This window comes from Geotrypetes seraphini, chromosome 3 (genome assembly GCF_902459505.1).
Source record: "Geotrypetes seraphini chromosome 3, aGeoSer1.1, whole genome shotgun sequence".
NCBI classification, from domain to species: Eukaryota; Metazoa; Chordata; class Amphibia; order Gymnophiona; family Dermophiidae; genus Geotrypetes; species Geotrypetes seraphini.
In genome coordinates this window covers 320,083,201-320,107,295 of record NC_047086.1, presented here as the reverse complement: position 1 = coordinate 320,107,295, position 24,095 = coordinate 320,083,201, and the positions used below count along the sequence as shown (strand labels likewise).

At 43.2% G+C, this 24,095-nt stretch overlaps 1 protein-coding gene across 1 annotated transcript in view; it reads right to left on the bottom strand.

The window, feature by feature from the left end:
- HNRNPLL (heterogeneous nuclear ribonucleoprotein L like) overlaps positions 1 to 24,095 on the bottom strand; it is a 119,373-nt gene that overhangs the window by 31,711 nt on the left and 63,567 nt on the right. Inside the window, exons 8-10 of the mRNA XM_033937520.1 lie at positions 14,815 to 15,038; positions 10,079 to 10,200; positions 4,971 to 5,172 (exon numbers count right to left, since the gene is read on the bottom strand). Coding sequence (XP_033793411.1) covers positions 4,971 to 5,172; positions 10,079 to 10,200; positions 14,815 to 15,038 — 548 coding nt within the window. The remainder of the gene's footprint in view (positions 1 to 4,970; positions 5,173 to 10,078; positions 10,201 to 14,814; positions 15,039 to 24,095) is intronic.

The following is a 24,095-nucleotide window of genomic DNA, read 5'->3' as shown; positions in this document are numbered from 1 at the left end:
TTACAAGGGTGCCGCAAATAAAACATGGCACCTAAAGATGTAACCCCAGGTTTCATTAACAAAAACTCTTGACGCCGCTTCTGCATCTCTCGTGTCAAATCAGGAAACATTTGAACTTTAAGACCTAAACAATCTTTATGCCTATTTTTAAAGAAAAGTTTTAACAAACACGTTTTATCTATGGAAAGGGCTACTGATATAAGCAAAGTAGATGGCACTGCTGCCTCTTTATCAGATACTTCCAAAATTTCAGATAAATTTAACAATTCCTGATTTGGTAAGGTTTTATGAGCTTGATACTTTCCTGGAAGATAATATACAGATGAAAATGGAGGAAACACTCCTGAGATATCTAAGATTTCTAGTAAATATCTTTTAAACATTTCCCTAGGAGTTACAGATTTAAGCCTAAGGAAGTTAATCAGTCTCAGATTGTTAGCGAGAATTATTTTCAAGCATTTCCACTTTTCTTCTAAGATTAACATTGTCTTTTATCAAGGTCTCATGCAATTGTTTAAAAGTTACTATATCTTGGTCATGTTTCTGAAGCAAGAGATTAGAGGCAGTCATTCCAGCTTTTATATCTTTTAGGTCTTTAGAATGTTCCAGGAATCTCTTTTCAATTTGTTGAAGATTGGGACTTATGGCCTTATGGCATTATCACTGGTTTAATAGCAAAAACACTCTCACCAGTCTTCAAACCTTCCTGTTGTTCTCCAGCTTGGCTCAGGCCATCCACCGAGGTTAGAATAGGCTCAGGTTCTCCAGCTGGAATCCCCTGTACTGGAACTCCAGTCTCCAAACTCCCCTCTGAAGTTTCTCTCGCCTCTGGGGAAGAGAAAACACCATTCTCCGGGGTTTCCTCACTCCTGGGAGAGCTGGTACTCTGAGGCTGCAGGGGTGGAGCCCTGAGGTCGGGACTTAGAGTTTCGAGCCCAAGAAGCACTGCAGTGGCCTTGCCGATTCCCTGCGTCCTCAGCGGGTTGTCTCCCAATTCCTGGGATGCCAGCTGCAACTGCCATAGAATTTCATCGATGTTGCTGACAACGGGGACAGCAGGGCGCCGCAAGGTGGCAGCGGCGCTTTGGCCTCTCCGCTTCGGCATCGGGTAGGAAATTTCTCTTCTTAGAATGAACTCTAGGACGGAGCTCTCAAAGCACGTCCAGTCACTCTACCATTCTGGATCGTTGTCAGGTTCCCAAGTTTTCAATTCCCTGGGGGAGGAGTCTTGCCTACCGGCTGTGGGTGATTTTGTTACTTAAGCCAGGTAAGCAGAGTACTGCTTTTGAATCTTATACACCAATATCCCTTCTAAACCCTGATTATAAACTTTTCACAAAGCTCATACGTGTGAATCAAGCGGGTTTTATTTGCCAAACCGTTGGACAGCTGATGAAGGGGAATTCAGACTCTCAAAACTTTTTTTTTAAACCGAGGGAAAAATTAACTAAAGAAAAAATAATTGAAGAGGAAGAGCAAGATGGCCGCGGTGCAGTGAGGACGCTCACTATCGGTTCTCCTGCTTTAACCATTTTCCTCGAGAGTTGGGTTAATTTTCTTTAGCTCGACATGCCGAAAAGAAGGGGAAGAGCGGCTGCCACAGCCCGGCAGGCTGAACTTACCCCCGGAAGACAGGAGACGATCCTGAGCTTCTTTTCTTCTTCACCCCGGGGCGAACCGGCTGAGCCGAGGCAGAGGGAAGTCTCGGCCATCGGGAGTGATATTTCACTTAGCCCCGCAGGACCCGAGCCTCCCCAACAGCCGCGAGACCAGGGAACTACGGCGGCTCTGAAAGGACAGGAAGGATCCACCCCGAGAGAGCTGGAGGGCTCACCGGTATCCCTGGTTGCTCAGGCAGAGACTTCAGCGTTGGAGAAGGCAGAGTTGGCATCAGAGGTTGGGGGACAAATTCCATCGGTCCCCCCACTGGTAAGGCCAACTGAATTCACTCTGGAATCCATTTGGACTGCTTTAGACTCATTATACAAATTGTGTGCAGGAACTCTTCCTTTGGTAAATGCACATAATATAAGGATTAACTCTATGCAGGAGGAAATAAAATCTCAGGGGGAAAAGATGGACTGCCTGGATCAACGGGTTCAAGGCATTCAATTAACACAGACTACCTTAATGAAGGACAAATTGCTATTAGTTAGGAAAGTAGAAAACTTGGAAAATTATACTAAAATGTTGAATTTAAGATTACTAAACTTTCCTAAAACTTTAGCAATGACGCCCAAAGATTTATTCTACAAATTTTTGAAAGAGATATTTAAATACCCTGAGAATGGTTTTCCTCCATTACACAAAGTTTATTACCTTCCAGTCTCAAAGAAGGCTTCTAAAACTGAGGCTTCAATAAATTTAAGCTCTATGGATGTTACAAAAATTTTGGAAACCTCAGAGGATGAAGTCATCTCATATTCTACACTTCTGGTGACATTTGTTTTTCAGCAAGATAAAGAGGCACTTCTTAGGCTGTTTTTTAGGCTTAAAGAGGTGACCTTTATGGACTCTAAGATTTCTATGTTTCCGGATGTATCCAAATTAACTCAATCCCGAAGGAAAGAGTTCCTGGAAATGAGACAATTTGTATTGTCCTTGGGGGCTAAGTTTCAACTCAGATATCCCTGCAAATGTTTGATCTTGTTGGATCAACATTCATATATTTTTTTTGATCCCCCCCAACTACGATTTTTTCTTGAGGCTAAAGGGGTAACGCTGTCCAGTGCTCCCACAGTGGAATAAGGTCTAGTTTTCATTTATTTGAAGAAGTAACACTGCATTTTTGTATTATAAAATTCTGTATAATATAAGACCCTACTAATGTGAATTGCTTTTCCAATAATGTGGACTTTTGTTTAAGAGATGATTGATACTGTAATGGAAGTTGTTTAGTTTTCCCTTTTTTTTTTTTTTTCTTTTTAATTAATGTGTTTAATCTCTCTTTCCTATATACATACTGTATGAATGTATATTAATAAAATTAAATAAACAATTAAAAAAAAAAAAGAAAAAATAATTGAAGAATAAAAAAATAAGAAGAAGAATGCGTGAGCAGGAAGGCATTGCAAAAATGAAAACTGTTTGAAGAACACAACTTCTAGCTCCACGGAAAAAACAGAACCGAGGAGCTGTGCACCTACACCTGACAGGAAGGAACTCGCACATACGCGGTGCAGGCTATCGCGAACTTTCTAAATTTCTTAAAGTGGCGATGCAGTTTTAAAGCGTCTGTACCGGGGCTCCGTGGATGACGCCACCCACATGTAAGAATATGCTGCTAACCATGGTGGGATAGGTGTCCCTTGATTGAAGCGTTATTATGTGGCAGCCCAATTGAAGGCATTTCTGACTTGGTGTAAAGCTCGCTCTAAAAGTTGGGTCAAGATCGAACACCCACAACATTGCTGATGACCTTTGTGTTGGGTTTCCCTGGCTCTATTGAGAGGCTCTAACCCATTTCTTTCTCTTACCTTCAACATCTGGGCCCGTACTCAGGCTCATTTGCTTCCTGGTAGGTGCTATTTTTTGTCTAGGCCCCTTTGGGTGGCAGAGGGATTTACACCCGGTAGACTGGACCTGCGATTTAAAACTTGGGCCTTCCAGGGCCTTGTGGATTTGGGGGATTTTCTCAAGGAGGGTCAGATTGTGTCTTACTCAGACTTACAGGAGGCTTACGATTTGGGGGACCTGGATTCCTTTTGCTATTGCCAGGTCTGCGATCTTCTCCGGCGTAGGGCCTTGGGCGAGTTGTCGATCCCAGAAACTTTGTTGGAATGGGCCATGGGTGGCAGTTGTGGTCAGGGATGTGTTACTCGCTTTTATAAGGCACTTACTTCCCAAAATGCCCTACCTATCAAAAATATTCAGGTTTGGGAGATTTTGTTGGGGCGGACCTTTGCTTCTCGATGGTGGGCCAATCTTTTCAAACGCTTGCTGCGCCCCTCTATTGCTAGCTCTTTGGTGGAAAATGGATACAAGATGCTCTATCAGTGATACCTTACACCAGTTCACTTGCACCGTTATTTACCTGCACGCCTCTGACTTGTGTTGGAGGCAGTGTGGGCAAAGAGGTACGTTTTTGCACATTTGGTGGGATTGTTCTAAAGTGGTCCCTTATTGGTCTATGCTGTTTGATATCCTTACTGAAATTTTTCATAGGCCTGTTCGTAAATTTATGGGCAGTGCTTTATTGCATATGCCGCATGGGGCGTTGCCGCGCTCCTGTTAGACCTTAGTCTTTCATGTGTTTACAGCTAGCAGATTGTTGTTGGCTGCACAGTGGAAGCAGGTTCACCCACCTACTAGGCAGCATTTATTGGGGAAATTAGCTTTTATTTTTCGTATGTCTAAATTGACATCTCTCCTGCATAATCGCCTCTTTCAGTTTTTGAAGGCTTGGGATCCTTACATTAAGTGGTCATCAGTCTCCTAGTGGTCTCACCCAGCTACTTTGGTGGTTTCTAGTTGGTTTTCTGCACACAAATGGGATGGGGGTGGGGGTGAGGGGAGGTGGGAGGGGTTGTGGATGGGGGGTTTGTTTTGCTTTGGACTGATTTGTCTCGTACTGAAGAAACCCAGTATGACTTTTGGCGGTGTGGGGGGTTGTGCATGTATTGGATGTTGGTTGCCTTGTTCATGGTTTTGTATCATGCTGCATTTTCTCAATAAACTTTTAGAAAACAAACAGACAAACAACAACAACAAAAAAAGAATATGCTGCCTACTTGTCCTGGGATAATAAAGGTATTGGGAAAGCAAAAGAGGACACAATTCTTTACAATGCAGGAATTATACTCATATACTTATTTTTGCTTGCTCCCAAACCACAGAGCACTTACACAATAAATTCTTTACACACAGTTTTCATTTACCACTGAACAAACATCTAATCAAGGGAACTTTGCATATCAAACATATACAAACCAGAAATTCAAAGCATGCAAAAGTTAGAGATTATAACAAACCTTCTGGAAGGTATCCTCTTCCACGCACAAGGGAACATTGTAGTAATGCAACACACATGATGGAGGTTGGATTATGTTCTTGGATGCTTGACCTGCACTGGTAAACCGATTATTCTTGCTCACAGCAAAGTCTTTATAACTACTTGTACCATCCTCCAGTTCAAATATCTGGCTTGGAACTACTGAGTATTGCTTGGATACACTGAAATATTAAAATGAAAGTAAAGGAGAAAAGGAGATCAGTATGTGGAGGCACTATAATGAGAATTAGCAAGTTCTATCTACTAGGCGCCTAATCTTCCAATTGTAAAAGACTGAAAGAGCAGGATTACTGAGTACACAAGTGGGTCATGTCATTGCAGAAGGAACATTCAATTACAGCTCATAACTAAGATGATTCATCACTCTATTGCGACCTTAGCGCAAAAATAACCACTACATGATCAAATTAACGAACATACAAATTACTAACACATTAAAATCGTGCCCAAGTGGTGAATGGCTCAGGCACTGAAAGAAAAGTTGACATTTATAAAGTGCTACAGCTTCCTTCCGGTGGCTCCCCTCTCCCCCCCCCCAATTAAAAAAAAAAAAAGCCCGGTGATCTAGTGGACCCCTGCCCCTCATGTTAAAAGAGATCTAGTGGTGGTGGGCTAGTGGACCCTCAGCCCTCAAGGCCAAAAACACTCCCAGGTGGTCTAATGAGAGCCCAACCCAACTTGCTCCTGCCTCTGCCTTCAATATCAAAATGGCGATACACTAGGTGGGGCCCATTTACCATCTAAACCTCTTGCCACTGGATGACATCTTAACCCTAGTTGAATGAGCTCAAAAGACTGGCCAGCATTACTTTATTTACCAAAATATATGTGGTGCAAAATCAATAACTTAAAAGTCGAATCTCCTTTGCACAGCCCATGAAAAAGAATGATCAGGCAATCTGACTTTCTGAACTATTTGGTGACTGCGAGATACTTCAGTAAAACTCTGTACAGGAGTTGCTGTACAGAGACAGATTAGAGCAACTGGGCCTCTTATCCCTTGAAAAGAGGAGACAGAGGGGGCATGATCGAAACATTCAAGATGATGAAGGGAATAGACTTAGTAGATAAAGACAGGTTATTCACCCTCTCCAAGGTAGAGAGAACGAGAGGGCACTCTCTAAAATTAAAAGGGGATAGATTCTGTACAAATGTAAGGAAGTTCTTCTTCACCCAGAGAGTTGTGAAAAACTGGAATGCTCTTCCGGAGGCTGTTATAGGGGAAAACATCCTCCAGGGATTCAAGACAGTTAGACAAGTTCCTGCTGAACCGGAATGTATGCAGATAGGGCTGGTTTCAATTAAGGCTCTGGTCTTTGACCTAAGGGCCGCTGCGTGAGCGGACTGCAGGGCAATGATGCCTTGATGGACTGCCTGGGTGGTGGTCGGACTGGTCTGAGGCTGGGAATAGTGGTGCAGGTACTTGCATAGGAGTACGACTGTAGCATCCCAGCTAACTCTAGTTATAACAGCGATCAAAACTGTTGCGGTGATGGTGCCGGTACCAATGTTGGCAAAGGTACATTAGGTGGTGGCTGTGTTGGGCATTGAGGCATTGGAAACCTCTAGACACACCTCAGCGGGCACACCAACTGCAGAGAGTGCGTTGAAGGTGATGATGTTTAAGAAAATGCCGGTGCATGCTCAGAGGGGGAAACATGTTTATGCTTCTTAGCTTTCTTACGAGGTTCTCTCAATGATGGAAGCACCAGGTGGATTGGATTATCAATGCAGTCAGTGCCAATGTCGATACTGGAGTAGTTCAAGGTTGAATGTCGGCATCAGAGTCTCCAGCCATAGTCAACATACCCGAAGTTGAATCGAAAAGTTTCTTAAATTGTAACTTCCTGCTTTAAGCAACCTCTTCTGCAAACATGAGCAGAGCATGCAGGAAATGTCTCGATGATCAGGACCTAGGGACTGGACACACCATTTATGCAGTTCTATACCTGAGATGGTCCTATGGCATCGACTGTGCTGCTAGAAATCGCTAGGAACCTTGGACATCGATAGAAAATCTGCCGATGCAAAGTGAATGGAATCTATGGTGCGGGGAGGTTGAGCAGATGAATACCGAGAAAACGTCAATGCTCCTGGCCTGAAAATGGGGCTGAAAACCTGAAGGCCCATAAACACAAATTTGAGTAGTAATAAAAATTTTTGAACCAAAATATGGGAAAAAAAGGAAAAACAAAAAATAATGACAAAAACTGAAGAAAACGAGCACAGGAAAGCACAAAAACAAGTTAGACGTGGTAGTGAGACTCAAACACAACTTTTCAGCAACGTGGAAAACAAAGAGCTGCAGGTCCTGCGAGCCAACATTAGTAGGGAAGGCACCAGCATTTTTGACTGTGCCAGATTCCGTGGATGACTGTCACCCTCATGTCAGAATATAATGCCTGTTAGTCCTTGAATAATTCTAATTAGAACACTAGGAGAAGTATATTTTAAGTGGTATATAAATACTTAAATAAATAAAATAAAAAATATATATTAAAGACTATTATATCTCATTACTTACTAAGAATCAAACACTAAATAAAGCACACTATATACCATATAATCTTAAGGCTCTTTAACTAGTCTAATATTCCTAGTACCTTAACAAGGTTTAATTAAACAATAATACTAAGATGCAAACAGCAGTCCAGCAGTGAGAGGGTGCTATCCAGTCTTTTACACTGATTGTCACATGTATGATTATCTTCCAGTTGGCAAGAAGTTATATGTGCGCGCTCAATGAAACGAGCAATCCATTCTCTTGAGACTAGAGTAGCAGACTTGGAGAACTTGAGGGAGATAGAGAGGTAAATAAAGAAAACCTATAGGGTTGTTGTAGAGAAGTCCCACCTCCAGTTTGGGATCCCCTGTGCTGCCTTGATCTCCTAAAATCGGGCGTGTCCAACCCAAGGCCCACGTGGCCCAGCAAGGAGTTTCATGCGGCCCAGCTTGAGAGCGATGCCGCCCCCGGATGTTTATGTTCTGGCCAAAGTTTGTGCTCCCTCCCTTTTGAGCCCCAACATGACCTTCTCCCTCCCTCCAGCAGGTGTTTACCTTCTGGCCAGCTCCCTTGCTGCAGTTGTTTTTCTGCTCAAAGCCACAGGCGGTGGTGGCTCCTTGCACCTGTGTCGGAAGTGTTCCCTCGACGTCACAACACTTTTTAGGTGCTGGTAGGTACCCAGACTCAGTTAAAAAACACCATTTTAAACAGAGTTTTGAGGTGTCTAAAAAAAAATCAGCACTGGAATACCTCCTTATATACTTTAGGCCATCTAACGCCACTGTGGCTAACGCCAGAAGTGGCGTTAGGCAGCCTAAAGCATTTATGTAGGCGCAATTCATGACAAAGATAGGCACCAGAAATGTAGGCCTGGAAACCCTGGCTTCCATTTCCAGCACGATTCTCTAAACTGTGCTGTTGTGTGATTGACATGAAAATCCAGACCATAGTGTCTACAGTGACACCCAGATCTTTTTCTTGGATGCTGACTCTTAAGGTGGACCGTAGCTTAAGGTAACTATGATTTGGACTATTCACCCCAATATTTTTCATTTTGCATTTGTCCATATTAAATATCATCTGCCATTTGGTTGCCCAGTCTTCTAGTTTCCTAAAGTCGTCCTGTAATTTTTCACAGCCCTCATGAATATTGGCAGTTAGAGAATAACACAGGGAAAAAATTTGTCCCTGCCCCCACCCCATCCCCGCGAGCTCGGTTTCCGTCCCCGCAAACCGTCTGATCCCATCCGCACAAAACATGTCCCTTCTGTGTTCCTATTTTCCCCATTTCTAATATCTCCCCTCTATATCTGTATAATCCCTCCTGTGTCTGGCATTGCCCCCCCCCTGTGTCCATATACCATCCCATGTATCTCCACTTTATGTCTCTGTCCCTATGCCCCATGCACATAATTTCCCCTCTGTTTCTGTTACCTTCCTGTGTCAAGATTTCCCCTCTCTTCCTCTTCCACACCAATGTGTCTCTTTCCTCTCCAACCCCATCTAGCTTTTTTCCCTCTTTCTCCCCCCTGCATTTGGCTCACCTGGCTGTCCTCCCCTTTCTCTTTCCTGCTGTGGATTCAATATTTGTCTCCCTCTTCAACTCCTTGGCCCAACATCCCTTTCTCTTTCACTCCCTCCTTCCTACTGTGAGGGAACACGCGCGGTCATAGATCGCACAGTCCAGCAGTCCCCTCCCGCCCAATCACCGCGTCCCACCAACTCCCATTCTCCCTTCCCCTCACCTTATGTGCCGAATTTAATTTTCTTCTCCTAACGGCACGCTTTCAACAAGTCGCGCATGCGGCTGCTTGTGTGAATCTTCTCCTCTGACGCAACTTTCTGTTTGTGGTTGCATCAGAGGAGAAGATTCAACTCAAGCAGCCACGCACGCAACTTGTTGAAAGTGTGCCGCTGGGAGAAAAAAAAATTAAATTCGGTACATAAGGTGAGAGGGAGGGAGATGGCCGGACACAGCAATAGGGCGGGAGGGGGCTGCTGGACCACGCGATCCATGATTGCGCGTTCCTTTACTTCACTGCAGAGACAAGATCATTCACCACTCCACAGGGCGGTGAATGGCCTTGTCCCCGTGGCGACCACTATTTTTTTCTCTCCCCGTTTCAGTGGGTTACCCTTAGGTAACAGACACCATATCATTCTTTATCGACAGTACTCTAATAACTTCTAGCTCTGCTCTCAGATTGCCAAGCACTACCCAATTACTGTTAAGGCAGTCATATATGATCTTCAGTGGCATTATCCAGATAATATAACTGAATCTCACTGCCTGGGCACAGTGAGCAAACGTTAGTTATCTGGATAACAGACACCATTATCCATATGGATATCTTTAAACATCAAACACCCCCCCAATAATTATATCAAATACAGGAATATTGTTCACAATAGGCACCAAGATCATATTGACTTGGCCATCATCCAAATCGTTGTTAAAAGAAGCAACTAACCTAACCTTTGTGTGTCTATCCCATCACCTTTCACTTACACCGATATTTAGCAGAATAATCAACTGGAGTGAACTGATCACTGAATATATTTACCATACGTTAAGTCTCTTGCCAAATAACTTGACATTATTGAGATGTGTGACTGCTCTTTCAACAGCATACTCATCACCCATTTCTACAAGTGCAGTGCCCGGAATTGTCTTCATAAACTTCACCTGCAATTAGATTTAGAAGTAATTAGCAAACCAAAACAAAGATTTTTAAAAGCCATATGCTAAAAACCAACCATTTATTTAACTCTGTAGCTTATCAAATGATCCTTTAATTTTTTTTCCAGTGGAAAAGCTTGCCTAAAATTCTATAATGAGTAATGCTATCTTTTATGATTGCATGTTTTATCAGGTGTAGATTTCCATGCATCTAGCAATTTTATGGAATCTTAATACTAAGACAAATTCAGACGCCAAAGAAAATAACTAGCAAACACCCAATAAACACGTCTGGTGGCTCTGAGTATTACTATCATCTCACCCAATGGCACTAGAGCAAAGTTACTTACCTGTAGCAGGTGTTCTTAGAGAAGACAGCAGAATAAATAGTCTTACATGTGGATGATGATATTCCAAGGAACCCAAATAGGAACACACTCCAACTTGCTTTATAACAATTTTTTTTAGAATGTTAGCACTACACATGCATGTATACCTTTCCACCAACCAGGACATAGCTAGTCAAATTTTCAGCTGATGGAAATCCACTCCAACAGGGGAGAATAGTTTATGGCTTATGTAAGTATGTATCCTGTCCTCTGAGAATACCTTACATATGGAACTCCCTAGCTACAGAGTGTCTACAATTAAAAAAAAAAGGGGGGGGGGAAGGACTATGCAGTGTTGAGAGTCCTTTCTAAATGGGATTTCCCTCAAGTTTTTTGCAGTGTCTGCAGGAACCTCATGATCTTGGCACAGTGCACAGACTACTATGCACATATTCTTCATGTCCTTCGTCAACAAGCACTGCATCTGGCTAAACTCATTTTATATAAATTGTATAGACATACACACATGCTCTCTCTTTTTCAGAATTGTTTGCCATATTGACAAAGGAAAAACAAACAGTCTTTAGCAGAAGGGTCCAAACTCAGGCTACAATTTTTAAACAATATGATTTGCATTCAAATCATGCTGGTGATGTTTTTGTTTGGAGCTTTATTTTCCTTCTCTTCCTATATTTTAAGTTCTTGTAAACCGTGCCGAGCTCCACAACATCCGTGGAGATGATGCGGTATATAAACTTAAGGTTTAATTTAGTTTAGTATCCAACTATGCCTTTTTTCAACTCTTTCCAACATAAGCATGGCAAGAATTGAACATGGACAATTCATGGAATCAAGTTTATGATGTTCATTTAGTGACAGACAAGTTCCTGGAGGAAACGTCCATGGTCTGCTGTTGAGACAGACATGGGAGAAGCCACTGCTTGCTCTGGATTAGTAGCATGGACTGCTGCTACTATTTGGGCTTTTACCAGGTACTTATGACATGGATTGGCCTCCATGAAGATGGGATACTGGGCTAAATGGACCATTGATCTGACCTAGTAAGGCTATTCTTATGTTCTTATGAATTCCTCTCTTTGAAAAGGTGCATGCACTCCTCCTGTAGCAAAGGTTTGGGAACAATTGAACCTAGACTTCATGCATTACTATGTACATTATTGCTACTGACTCATCAAATTGACTTATAAAGGAAGAATTAAAACAGAGGAGGGTCGAAGATAACTGTACTTTTATTTTCTGAGATGCGGCAAAAAGTTCCATTGTGTATGTGTACTTCACTTACAAAAAAAAAAAAAAAAATTCTCAGCCTCTTGAGTTAAGAGACCACACGTACAGTTAAAGCAGGGGTGCCTAAATGGTTGATCGCGATCGACCAGTCAATCATATTGCCTTTGCGATCTTCTTCCTTCCTCCCCGAGCCAGGCCAGGCGTGTACAAGCGCTGGACCCATAAGACTTCACCTCCGACGTCAATTCTGATGTCAAAGAGGAAATTCTGGGCCAGCCAATCGCTGCCTGGTTGGCCTGGAACTTCCTTTCCAATGTCTGAATTGACGTCGAAGGTGAAGGCTTGTGGGCCTGGCACTTGTACGCACCGGGCCTGGCTCGGGGAGGAAGGAAATCGGCATGGTGGCTTGGGGGCGGGGGGCAGGGAGAGAGAAAAAGAATCAGGGAAGTGGAGAAATCAGTGTGATGGCTTCAGGGGGGGCAGGGGAAAGAGAAAGACAGAAATAAAGAGGGGGGCAGGGGGAAGAGAGAAAGAAAGACAGAAAGAAAAGGGGAGGGGCAGAAATAAATAAATATTGGATTTACAGAAGAAGGAAGTGCAACTAGAGACTCATAAAATCACTAGACAAAAAGGTAGGAAAAATGATTTTATTTTCAATTTAGTGATCAAAATGTGTACGTTTTGAGAATTTATATCTGCTGTCTATATTTTGCACTATGGCCCCCTTTTACTAAACCGCGATAGTGGTTTTTAGCGTCGGGAGGTATGAGGGGCATTCAGCGCAGCTCCCTGCACTAAAAACCACTATCATGGTTTAGTAAAAGGGGAGGGGGTATATTTGTCTATTTTTGTATAGTTGTTACTGAGGTGACATTGTATATTTTAAAGTCATCTGCCTTGACCTCTGAAAAAACCCCCGAATACAAATGATAATTAACATTTTCTCTGTGTACAGCGTGCTTTGTGTTTTTTTAAATTTTATTGTTGGTAGATCATTTTGACTTGGTCATTTTAAAAGTAGCTCGCAAGCCAAAAAAGTGTGGGCACCCCTGAGTTAAAGGATACATCTCGCCAGATATCTTCCTTTGCCAAATGTACAGCTTGACTGAATTTTGATTTTGGCACTGAAACTGTACATTTGGGCTGTCTCTCTCTCCCTCTCCCTGGAGAAGCTGTGTCTGCCCTGTCACCTCTCCCTCCCAGATCCACTCATAAGCCCCCTCCTTCCCAGACAGTCTAAGTTTCCAAGTTTATTATAAGATTTGATTAATCGCCTACTCCAGATTCTAAGCGATGTACAGCTAAAAATTACTAGTGGCGTAACTGGAGCAAGAGTGATACCCAATTGCTCCTGCCTTTGCCATTTCCACTGTCAAAACAGCTGTAGTGACCTTCTGTCTGGTTGCAAAGAGAGGGAGTAGGTGCTGTTCAGAGGCAGGGCCAGGCTAGATATGGTATTGGCTGAAACTTTAAAACCTGGTTGTGATCTGCCTCTAATTGATACAATACATGGCTACCTGGCTATCCTTCTGAACTGTTGGCCAACTAATTTCTGAAAAACTTTGGGCCTTTCTATACTGTCCTATGCTCCAGGTTGTCCTGCTAAAGCACTAAAAAAATCCCTTTATCCTTCATCAATAATGAAATTGGCAACATGTATCCAAGTTATGCATCGACTCAAATTTATGAATCACCCTGTTTATAAAGGATCAGAGCAACACCAGAATACTTGTATCTCAAATGCAGAATAAAAATAAGAAAATAAATGTTATAGAGTAAAACAAACACATAAAAAATTAAAAGCCAAATTAAAAGAATCATGTTTTTACAGTTTCTAGAAAAACCACCAGATGTTACTCTCATTTCTTGAGTGTGAATTTCACAGGAAAAGATTCATGCATAAAATAGTTATCACTGGAAGCTACAGTTTAATATAGAGGGTGAAACAAAAATTAAAAGGCAATTGTTAAATTACACGACAACTGGAACAGAGCTAGCAAAATGCAACCCATATGTTAAGTCGTTGAAAACCTGAGTTGTATTAGGTTGCTTGAGATTGATTTTTGGTATAGGAGAAGTGATTGGTGCTGCTATTTTTGTCAGGCTGGTATTTTATTTTGATTTTATGCTGAATGGATGCTATGACTCCAACAGTGGAGGAGATGAGAAAGATAAATACTGTAAACCAAAAACTCACTCCAACATATCAAATTATCCAAAAAAAAGACTTAATCAATGATTGATGATACTTCCATGCGCTCAGAGAAGTGGAGCTCTATTGGGGAGTAATAGCCCCCCTGGTGGAGCTCACAGTCATAGTGTATGTTTTTTCACAATCGTTGAAATAGGTCTTTTCCTCTGATAGATATATTTTATCTTTGATTTATACTATATATTTTTCTATATTATGCTTATAGATTTTTTTCTCTCTCTTTAAATATATATTGTTAAGCAAACATTAGGTGTCAAGACTACAAATCTAAAAATGATCTTCACTTAGCTTAGATGAAGTAAGGGATTGACTACCCAAGTGTTCAGGAATAGAGTGGGGTTGTACAAGAAAGACTGAATTTAAATGAAAAGAAACATGAGCACAAGAGACAACCTCTTACCATCTCGCTTGTAGAGAGATAACTAAGGAATTGGAGGACAGCTCAGAAGAATGAAAGGTGGAGCAAAAGAATGTTAATGAAGCTTCCTACAAGAATTCTCGTGACGAGGGATAGACTACCTACACATTCAGGAATGGAGTGTCTGTTGCACTAGAAGCTACAATTCCAGCAGATTTTGTTTTAGTATTTTATAAGGACATATAGATCCCTCTCTTTACAGTGCCTCAAAACAGGAAAACTTGGCTCCACCTCAGGTATCCTGTTATTAAATTACTCTTCACATATATAGATAGAATATAGAATAAGCTTATTCTTTGCAAACAAGTGACCCACACCTATTGTACTACCCACTGTTTTGTTATTAAACTACATTACATGGTTGTCCATTTTCACTTCTCAACAGAAATGTAAAATATTTCCAAGTTTTTTACCTTTGCAATGTTTCCATAGAGGCAGAACAGATTAAAGACCCTGGAGCAGTTCATCTTTGAAAGATGCAGTCCACTAACCATAGCAACAGAGCCACCTGTAGGATAACCCTTGTGCATATATGAGGAAGAGGAAGCCTGGGGTAAAGGGTAAGCCACCAGCTCTGGTGCATCCCTTGATCCCATTCTGTACTGGTTTGGTAAAGGTAATAGAGAGCCTTGAGATCCTGCATAAAAATAGAAAAGAAATACAATAAAATAAAAGTGATTACTCACTCACCCGATCCCAAATATGCAGGGAATAAACTATTTTCCAATGTACTACAATGTATTTTAATGTAATAATGAAGTTATCCAATTTTTCTTACTAGAGAATGAGATATTCTGCACTCAAAACTTAGAATGCATGTGTATAATCAACCAGTTACAGAAAATCATAGAAAATGGGTCTATAGGAGATGGAGTTCAAAAATAAGCCTCAAAGAGATATTCCTTAGGATGGAACAAGGCATCCAACATTATAGCCGGATATAATGCTTCAGGTTCTGGCCTTCTGGGGGGAATAGTGAAGGAGATGTATGTATGCTTGACAACAGTGATTCCAGGTTTATTAAGATCAAAAGAAACAAAAAGTTGGGTAGACTTTTAAAGGAATTTAGTCCATTCAAGTACAGGTACAAGATCCAATATCCTTGGAACCAAGCATATTTCTGTTTTGGGGATTTTTCAGATTTTGGAATTTTTCATAGCAACGCCACACCCACTTGACACTAAAGCATCATTGTGCATTAATAACCTTTGTTAGAACATATGAACATAAGAATTGCCATTGCTGAGTCAGACCAGTGGTCCATCATGCCCTGCAGTCCGCTCACGTGGCGGCCCTCTGGTCTAAGACCAGCACCCTAACTGAGACTAGCCCTACCAGCGCACATTCTTGTTCAACAGAAACTTGTCTAACTTTGTCTTGAATCCTTGGAGGGTGTTTTCCCCTATAACAGCCTCTGGAAGGCTCTGGAAGGGCGTTCCAGCTTTCTACCACTCCCTGGGTGAAGAAGAACTTCCTTACGTTTGTACGGAATCTATCCCCTTTCAACTTTAGAGAGTGCCCTCTTGTTCTCCCTACCTTGGAGAGGGTGAACAACCTGTCCTTATCTACTAAGTCTATCCCCTTCAGTACCTTGAATGTTTCGATCATGTCCCCTCTCAATCTTCTCTGTTCGAGAGAGAAGAGGCCCAGTTTCTCTAATCTTTCGCTGTACGGCAGCTCCTCCAGCCCCTTAACCATCTTAGTTGCTCTTCTCTGGACCCTTTCGAGTAGTACTGTGTCCTTCTTCAGGTACGGCGACAAGTGCTGGACGCAGTACTCCAGGTGAGAGCGTACCATGGCCCAGTACAGCGGCATGATAACCTTCTCTGATCTTTTCGTGATCCCCTTCTTTATCATTCCTAGCATTCTGTTTGCCCTTTTTGCTGCCGCCGCACATTGTGTGGACGGCTTCATCGACTTGTCGATCAGAACTCCCAAGTCCCTTTCCTGGGAGGTCTCTCCAAGTACCGCCCTGGATATCCTGTATTCGTGCATGAGATTTTTGTTACCGACATGCATCACTTTACACTTATCCACGTTGAACCTCATCTGCCATGTCGATGCCCATTCCTCGAGCTTGATTATGTCACGTTGCAGATCTTCGCAATCCCCCTGCGTCTTTACTACTCTGAATAACTTCGTATCATCCGCAAATTTAATCACCTCGCTCGTCGTTCCTATGTCCAGATCATTTATAAAGATGTTAAAGAGCACGGGTCCAAGCACCGAGCCCTGCGACACCCCAAGACGCTCTTCCAGTCCGAGTATTGTCCATTTACCCCCACTCTCTGTTTCCTATGCTCCAGCCAGTTTTTAATCCACGTGAGTATTTCACCCTCAATTCCATGACTTGCAATTTTCCAAAGTAGTCGTTCATGCGGAACCTTGTCGAAAGCCTTCTGAAAATCCAGATATACAATGTTGACTGGATCGCCCTTGTCTATCTGTCTGTTTACTCCCTCAAAGAAGTGCAGCAAGTTCGTCAAACACGATCTGCCTTTGCTAAAACCGTGCTGACTGGTCCTCATCAGCCCGTTTCCGTCAAGGTGATCAATGATGCTGTCCTTTATCAGTGATTCTACCATCTTTCCCAGTACAGAGGTCAGACTCACTGGTCTGTAGTTTCCCGGATCTCCCCTCGAATCTTTCTTGAAGATCAGTGTAACATTCGCTACCTTCCAGTCTTCCGGAATCTTTCCCGATTTGATCGACAGATTGGCTATTAGTTGAAGCAGTTCAGCTATGGTCCCTTTCAGTTCCTTGATGACCCTCGGATGGATGCCATCTGGTCCCGGGAATTTATCGCTCTTAAGCCTATCAATCTGCCTACATACCTCCTCTAGACTGACCGTCAACCCTGACAGCTTTCCGTCATCGGACCAGAGCCTGACCATGAAAGACCAGGTAGACTCCTTGATTAGAAAAATCTTTCTCACCCTCTGGAAGCTTCGGTCTATCAGAGCTTACTTCGATGTCTCATCATTTCGAATTCTGGTACAATCCCTTATACTGAGTCAACAGGGCAAAGGTAGGGGAGGGACATTAAGGTGGGCAGACTAGATGGGCCGTGGGCCCTTATCTGCCGTCTATTTCTATGTTCTATGTACTTGACACTCCCCCAGAAGAAAATGCGGCGATTGCAACTGATACAAAATGCAGCGGTTAGACTACTTTGTGGACTGAAGAAGTTTGATCACGTAACATCTTCCTATCAACTTCTACACTGGCTGCCGATGGAGGCACGTGTGAAATTCAAGTTTGGTTGTTTTATGGCTTAGCCCCTAAATATATAACAGACCTTTTCTCTTTCACAACCAATAAACATAGGCGAAGCTCACACCCAAACTTTGTTTCTCCACCGGTTAGAGGTTGTAAATTTAAAAGTCATCACCAACATCTTTTCTCACATCAAGCAGCACTGTGGGGTAAAGACCTAGAACAATTACTCGTGCCTACTACCTACAGAGAATTCAGGAAACGTCTAAAAACACATCTGTTCCTGAAATACTTAGGAAACCAACCTATACAATCTTAGTCCTCAACAAATGATCTCTAGAACTGTCAATCACCAAATCTATACTTTGTTGATTCCACTCATTTGTAACATCTTTAATCATTGTAAACCGCATAGAACTTCACGGTCCTGCGGTATATAAAATAATTGTTATTATTAATGTTAAGTCAGAAAAAGTCAGACCATAAGACCAAACTTTTTTTTATTTCAAAATAAGGTAAACACTTCAAACTCAAATTTTCTGTGCTATTGACAGAGATAAACGCTGCCATTTCTGCTTCTCACTGTCACCCTGTGGAATCTGCAGCTCTCTTTGCTATTTTGGTTTTTGGAATTTTGAATAAAAGATCTTGTACCTGTAGAAGACTGAGGCTCTTCACTATTCTAACATGTGATTTATGAAAAATACTGGTAGAATGATTAAGGCAGACAACCGCCACCTCCTTAGAAAGGAACTTTGAATGCATATCCACAACCACTCTAATCCACTCTACACAGTTTTTTCAGCAACAATCACTAAAGCCTGGAGCTTAATAACTATGCAGAAGTGATCAATACCAAAATAAGATGCTCCAGATTAGATGTTTCAACACAAAAGGAGTGTAGTTGCTTGAAAGGAGCTTTCATCAGTTGGGTTACACCTATGCTGATTAATAAATAATAATAACTTTATTTTTGTATACCGCAATACCACAAAACAGTTCAGAGCGGTTTACAGGAGAAGAGACTTTTACAGCGAAGATGCAGAGTCAGATTAACCAGGGTAAAGTAACCAGTAACAATAACAATTAAAATTAAAAAGTAAGATAGGTACTTAGAAATTAGAGAATGACACAGGGAAAAAATTTGTCTCCGTGAGCTCAGTACTCACAAACTATCTGATTCCATCCACACAAGCCTCAAATAGTTGATTTTATATCGAACTTTTTTTTATTGAAATATACAAAAAATGATATTCTGTACAATTGTCATTTTATAAACACAAATAACACAGAGCAAGGATCAACAAAACCCCTGTCTCCCCTCCCCTCTCCAAATATCCCCTCCACTATCGAGAAAACTGATTAAGCCAAATTATTACAGAATGCTACACAGAAAAATCATGTTAACAGAATACCGCTGCCACACACGATAGGAATAGTGTTAGGGGAGTACAACTGCCCCCTGGTCAGAGAGAGCTCTATGCCAGCTGGAAGCTAAAGAAGAATGGCCTGGGCTTTGCAGTCCCCAGTTATGTTTAACACCATCTTTTGATGTCTTGTCATTTTATTCTTCAAATCATGTTGGTCTCAGGTGCTGGTCTCTGTTTTCTTTTGTCTTCTCTTAACTCACTTGCCAGGGTCTCCTGACCATTTGACATTTCTTCTATCTCTGTTTATGTATTGTTCCCCATGCTCAACATCTCCCTTCTCTATGTCTCCTATATGTCCCTTTCTAGTATTTCCCATGTGCCCAACTTTCTGCCTTCATTATCTCACTATTCTATGATCCTCTCCTCCTGTGTACAGTATCACTCCTTTATATCCCTGTGTCACCCTGTCCAGCATCTTCCTTCTGCGTTCTTATTCTCCCCTATGTCTAGACATCTTCTCTCTGTCTAAATACCCTTCCATGTCCAGCATTATCCCTGTGTTCATATACCACCCCCACGCAGCATTTCCCTTTTTGTCCCTGTTCCTATGCTCCCCATCCATGCCCCCCATCCCCCCCTTTTTGTATATCTCCCTGTGTCTAGCTTCTCCTCTCTCTTACTCCCTTACACCATGTGTCTCGCACTCTCTTTCCTCCTTCCCTCCGCTATGACAAATATTTCACTCTTCCTTCATCACCTTGGTTCAGCTTTTATCTTTCTATTTCCTTCTCTCTCTTCCTCCCTGTAGGTCCTGCACCTCTCTCCCTTCCCTCTAGCACCCTTGCCATGGGTCCAACACCTCCATCCCCTCCCTTCAGTGCCCAGGTGTAGGTTTGGTACCTCTCCCTTCCCTTCAGCTCCACTCCACCCACCACATGGGCCCAGCGCTTGTTTCCCTTCTCCCATCAATCCCCAGACCAGATCCAGCAACTGTCTCCCTTTCCTTCAGCCCCAGCAGGTTCAGCAGCCCAAGCAACCCCCTCCCCCTTCAGGGGTGCAGCAGCAGCACCGCCTCGCAAGTCCAGCAGCATAGTGAAACCAAAAGTTACATCGGACGGAGGGACTTGGTGGGAAGAAGGTTCTGGAGCAGCCCTGCAATGCTTCTACCGTAAGAGGATGGTGGGCCCTGCCCAGGAGGCACAAAGGGGCAGATGGGGAAGTCGCAGGGTTCTCCCCCCCCCACCCGGTATCTGCGATCGGGAGCGAGGGAGTGAAGGTGCGAGGGAGAGGTGTTGTTAGACCCACAATAGGGAGAGAGGGAGGGGGATTTCTAGACTCAAGAGGGGTAGCTGCTGGATTTGCGATTGCGAGGGGGTCTGCTGACCAGGAGGGGTGAGAAGGGAGGCGACTTGTGACAGATCTGCGGAGACAAGGCCATTCACTGCTCCACAGGGTGATGAAAAGCCTTGTCCCCTTACCCGTGGCAACCAATCAATTTTTCACCCTATTCCTAGCTGAGGGAAACAGTCACAGTGTCATTCTCTAATGCTGATGTTACAAGACACAATGGATTGCCTGATGGAATGCTTCAAAAGAAGAAAGTCCCACATAAATTGAACAATTAAGGACTGTACAGAGATGAGTTTCACTTCTAGATGGTGTGATATGTCAATTGCACTGTGATCCTTTAATGAAAGATTAGGTTTCTTACCTCTGCTAATCTTCCTTCTTGTAAATATCCCCTGGAGGCTGAACTCGCAGGATAGCATTTCGAAGCATCCTCCAGACCTTGCTTTGGAGGTGCAGCATACCAACAGCCTTTCAACTCTCGCTCTTCTGTCCCTCCCTGCCAACTAAGGCAGCTTCACCCCCAGTGCGGGGTATTCCACCATGTCAGAAGGGAAAACTGAAAAGGACATAGGCGAGTTCTTGCCCACGGAATCACATCTATGGTCACCACCATGAGATCCAACACCTGCAGGTACTGCCAGGCCGTTGGTGCTGGGACCGCTAACATGTCCTGAATCGCACTCCTGAGTTTGAGTTTTCTGGATTCTGGAAGAAAGATCTGGTTCAGTCCTGTGTGGAACCGGACTCCCAGGTACTCCAAGTCCTGGGTTGGCTCGAGGCGACTCTTTTTCAGATTGATCACCCATCCGAGACTTTCCAGCAAAGACACCACTTGGTGAACTGCCAAGCGGCCCTGCACCCTCGAGGGAGTTCTGATGTGCCAGTCGTTGAGGTAAAGATGTACGAGCACACCTAGTGATTGTAGATGGGCAGCCACCACCACCATGATCTTAGTGAAAGATCTGGGTGCTGATGCCAAACTGAAAGGTAGCGCCGCGAATTGGAAATGACTCCCAACCTCAGGAACCTTTGATGATCTGGAAATATCGGGATGTGGAGGTACGCTTCAGTGAGAGCAAAGCCAAAAACTCCCCGGGTACTACTGCTGCTATTACAGAATACACCGTTTCCATCCGGAAGCGCGGAACTTGCAGGAATGCGTTCACTGCTTTCAGGTCCAGAATTGGTTTGCAATCTTCAGAATCTTTCTTTGGCACAATGAAATAAATCGAGCATCTCCCGGAGCCCAAGTTGTCCCTTGGGGCCAGGTCTGTGGCCGCCAGATCCAGTAACTGGCGCACCATAACGTGCACCTTGCCAGCCCTGTCCAGATTTCCCTTGGGAGAGGACAGCCGGTGGCTGGAAGAACTGTAGTCGAAGACCGTCCCTGAGTACCTCTAGGACCCTCTAGGTCCTAAATTATCTTTAGCCATTCTGGAAGGAAGGCCGACCAGAGACCTGACGTCTGAATTTTCTCTTGGGAGGGACAGAAGGTCGAGAGTTGGAAGACTGTTGGCGCGCTGCATCTCCAAAGCGAGGTCTGATAGATGCTCTGAAACGCTGTCCCACGAGTTCAGCCTCCAGTGGGATTGTACAAGAATAGTTTTTAAGCATAACCCAGACAGACAGAGAAGGCATTCATATAAACAGGTTTTGTGTGGGTCATTAAAAGGGATCTAGAGCTCACATCACACCATACAGCAAAACTCTTCCACTTAGAAACAAAAGACTACCTAGAGTCTTACGTTGACACAGTCATTCTATAAGCACTGTTGATTTCTAATTTTGGGAGCTTTAAGCACTTCATAAGCACATTTTCATATCCCTTTTCCCCCCAAAATTAGATATTTTGAGAATAGGCGATATACACTGAGGGGAGGGGAAAGGAGTTATCCAGGTACAATAAAAGGCAAATTTTTACTAGGCTTTTACCATAGGAGTCAACAACTTGTGATATAGTGAAGATATTTACCTGTAGCAGGTGTTCTCACATCTGACGAAGCCTGGCAAGGATGCTTGTTAGTAAAGTTACATAGAAGCTTCTAGCAGCGCTGTACTGCACATGCATGGGTGCCTTCCTGCCCGACGCATGGCAGCCCCTTAGCTCCATAACTTAGCTTACAGAATACAACACACATACAGACTAGTCCTTGGAGAACACCTGCTACAGGTAAGTATCTTTGCTTTCTCCGAGGACAAGCAGGCCCTTATTCTAATAACTGGCTCACTAATAACTGGTTCTAATACCAGGCTCACTGAAAACGACAAGTCTAGGACAAGAGTGACTCGAAACATCAAGGCCTGTATAATAATTAACCTGAGAAATAAAACATGTTTATGTGAAGATGCAGCTTGGAACAGAATAAAAAAATAGGCCTGGGTGGGGGGGGAGGAGGGGGGTGCAGTTGGATTCTAGACACCGAACAAATTCTGCAGGACTGTCTGACTGAACTGGTTGTCAAGTTGGGAATTTTGCTCAAGGCAATAGTGGAATGTGCATGTGTGGACAGGTGACCACATCGCAGCCTGGTAAATCTCCTCTATGGAGTCTGACCTCAAGTAGGCTACTGACATTGCAATGGCTCTGACGTTATTAGCCTTCACATCAGCCCCTAGAGTCAGCCCAGTCTGGGTATAAGTAAAGGAGATGCAATCTGTTAGCCAATTAGAAATTGTGCATTTGCCAATGGCTACACCAACCAGTTTGGGTCACAAGAAACAAAATGCTAGGTGGACTTATGGGTTTTAGTCCAATCCAGATAGAAAGCTAAGGCTCTCTTGCAGTCTAAAGTCTGAAGTATGCTTTTGCCAGCATGACCAATTGGTTGGTTAAGATGGAACTCCTTCACAACCTTAGGCAGGAATTTTGGGCGAGTGTGGAGAACTACTCTGTTGTGGTGAAATTTGATTAAGGTGGGTCCACCACTAATGCCTGAAGTTCACTAACCATGCAAGCTGAAGTGACTGCCATCAGAAATATCATTTTCCATGTCAAAAACTTTAGATGACAGGAATCAAGTGACCCAAATGAAGCCTTGATCAGCTGGGTGAGAAGCATGTTGAGAAACATGAGGTTTGATAGTGGACTTTATCAACAAACAAACCTCTCATGAACCAAACAACTAGAGGCTGTACAGAGATGGGCTTTCCTCCTACATAATAAGCACTGATAAGCACTGAAGTGTATCCTTACAGAGTTGTTTTTAAACCAGACTCAGAAAGATACAGGAGATAATAAAGCAGTTTTTGTGTAAGGCATGAGAAAGAATCCAGGAACCTGCCCTCATACTTGATGGCAAACCCTTTCCACTTAACCCCTCTTGGTGGAGTCTTTCCTGGAAGTGAGCAAGGTTCAAGAGACACCCTTAGGCAGATCTAAGAATTCAAATTCTATGCTCTCAACATCTAGGCCTTGATGGCCAGAGAATGGAGTCTGGGATACAGAAGAAAGCCCTTGTTCTACATAAGAAGGGTTGGAAAAAATTATAAGAACATAAGAACTGCCATCTCCGGATCAGACCCATGGTCCATCGAGTCCGGCGATCCGCACACGCGGAGGCCCAGTCAGGTATACACCTGATGTAGTTTTAGTCACCCATATCCCTCTATGCCTCTCGTAAGGAGATGTGCATCTAATTTGCCTTTGAATCCCAGCACAGTGGATTCCTTAATAACCTCCTTTGGGAGAGCATTCCAGGCGTCTACCACTCACTGCGTAAAGCAGAACTTCCTGACATTTGTCCTGGACTTGTCCCCCC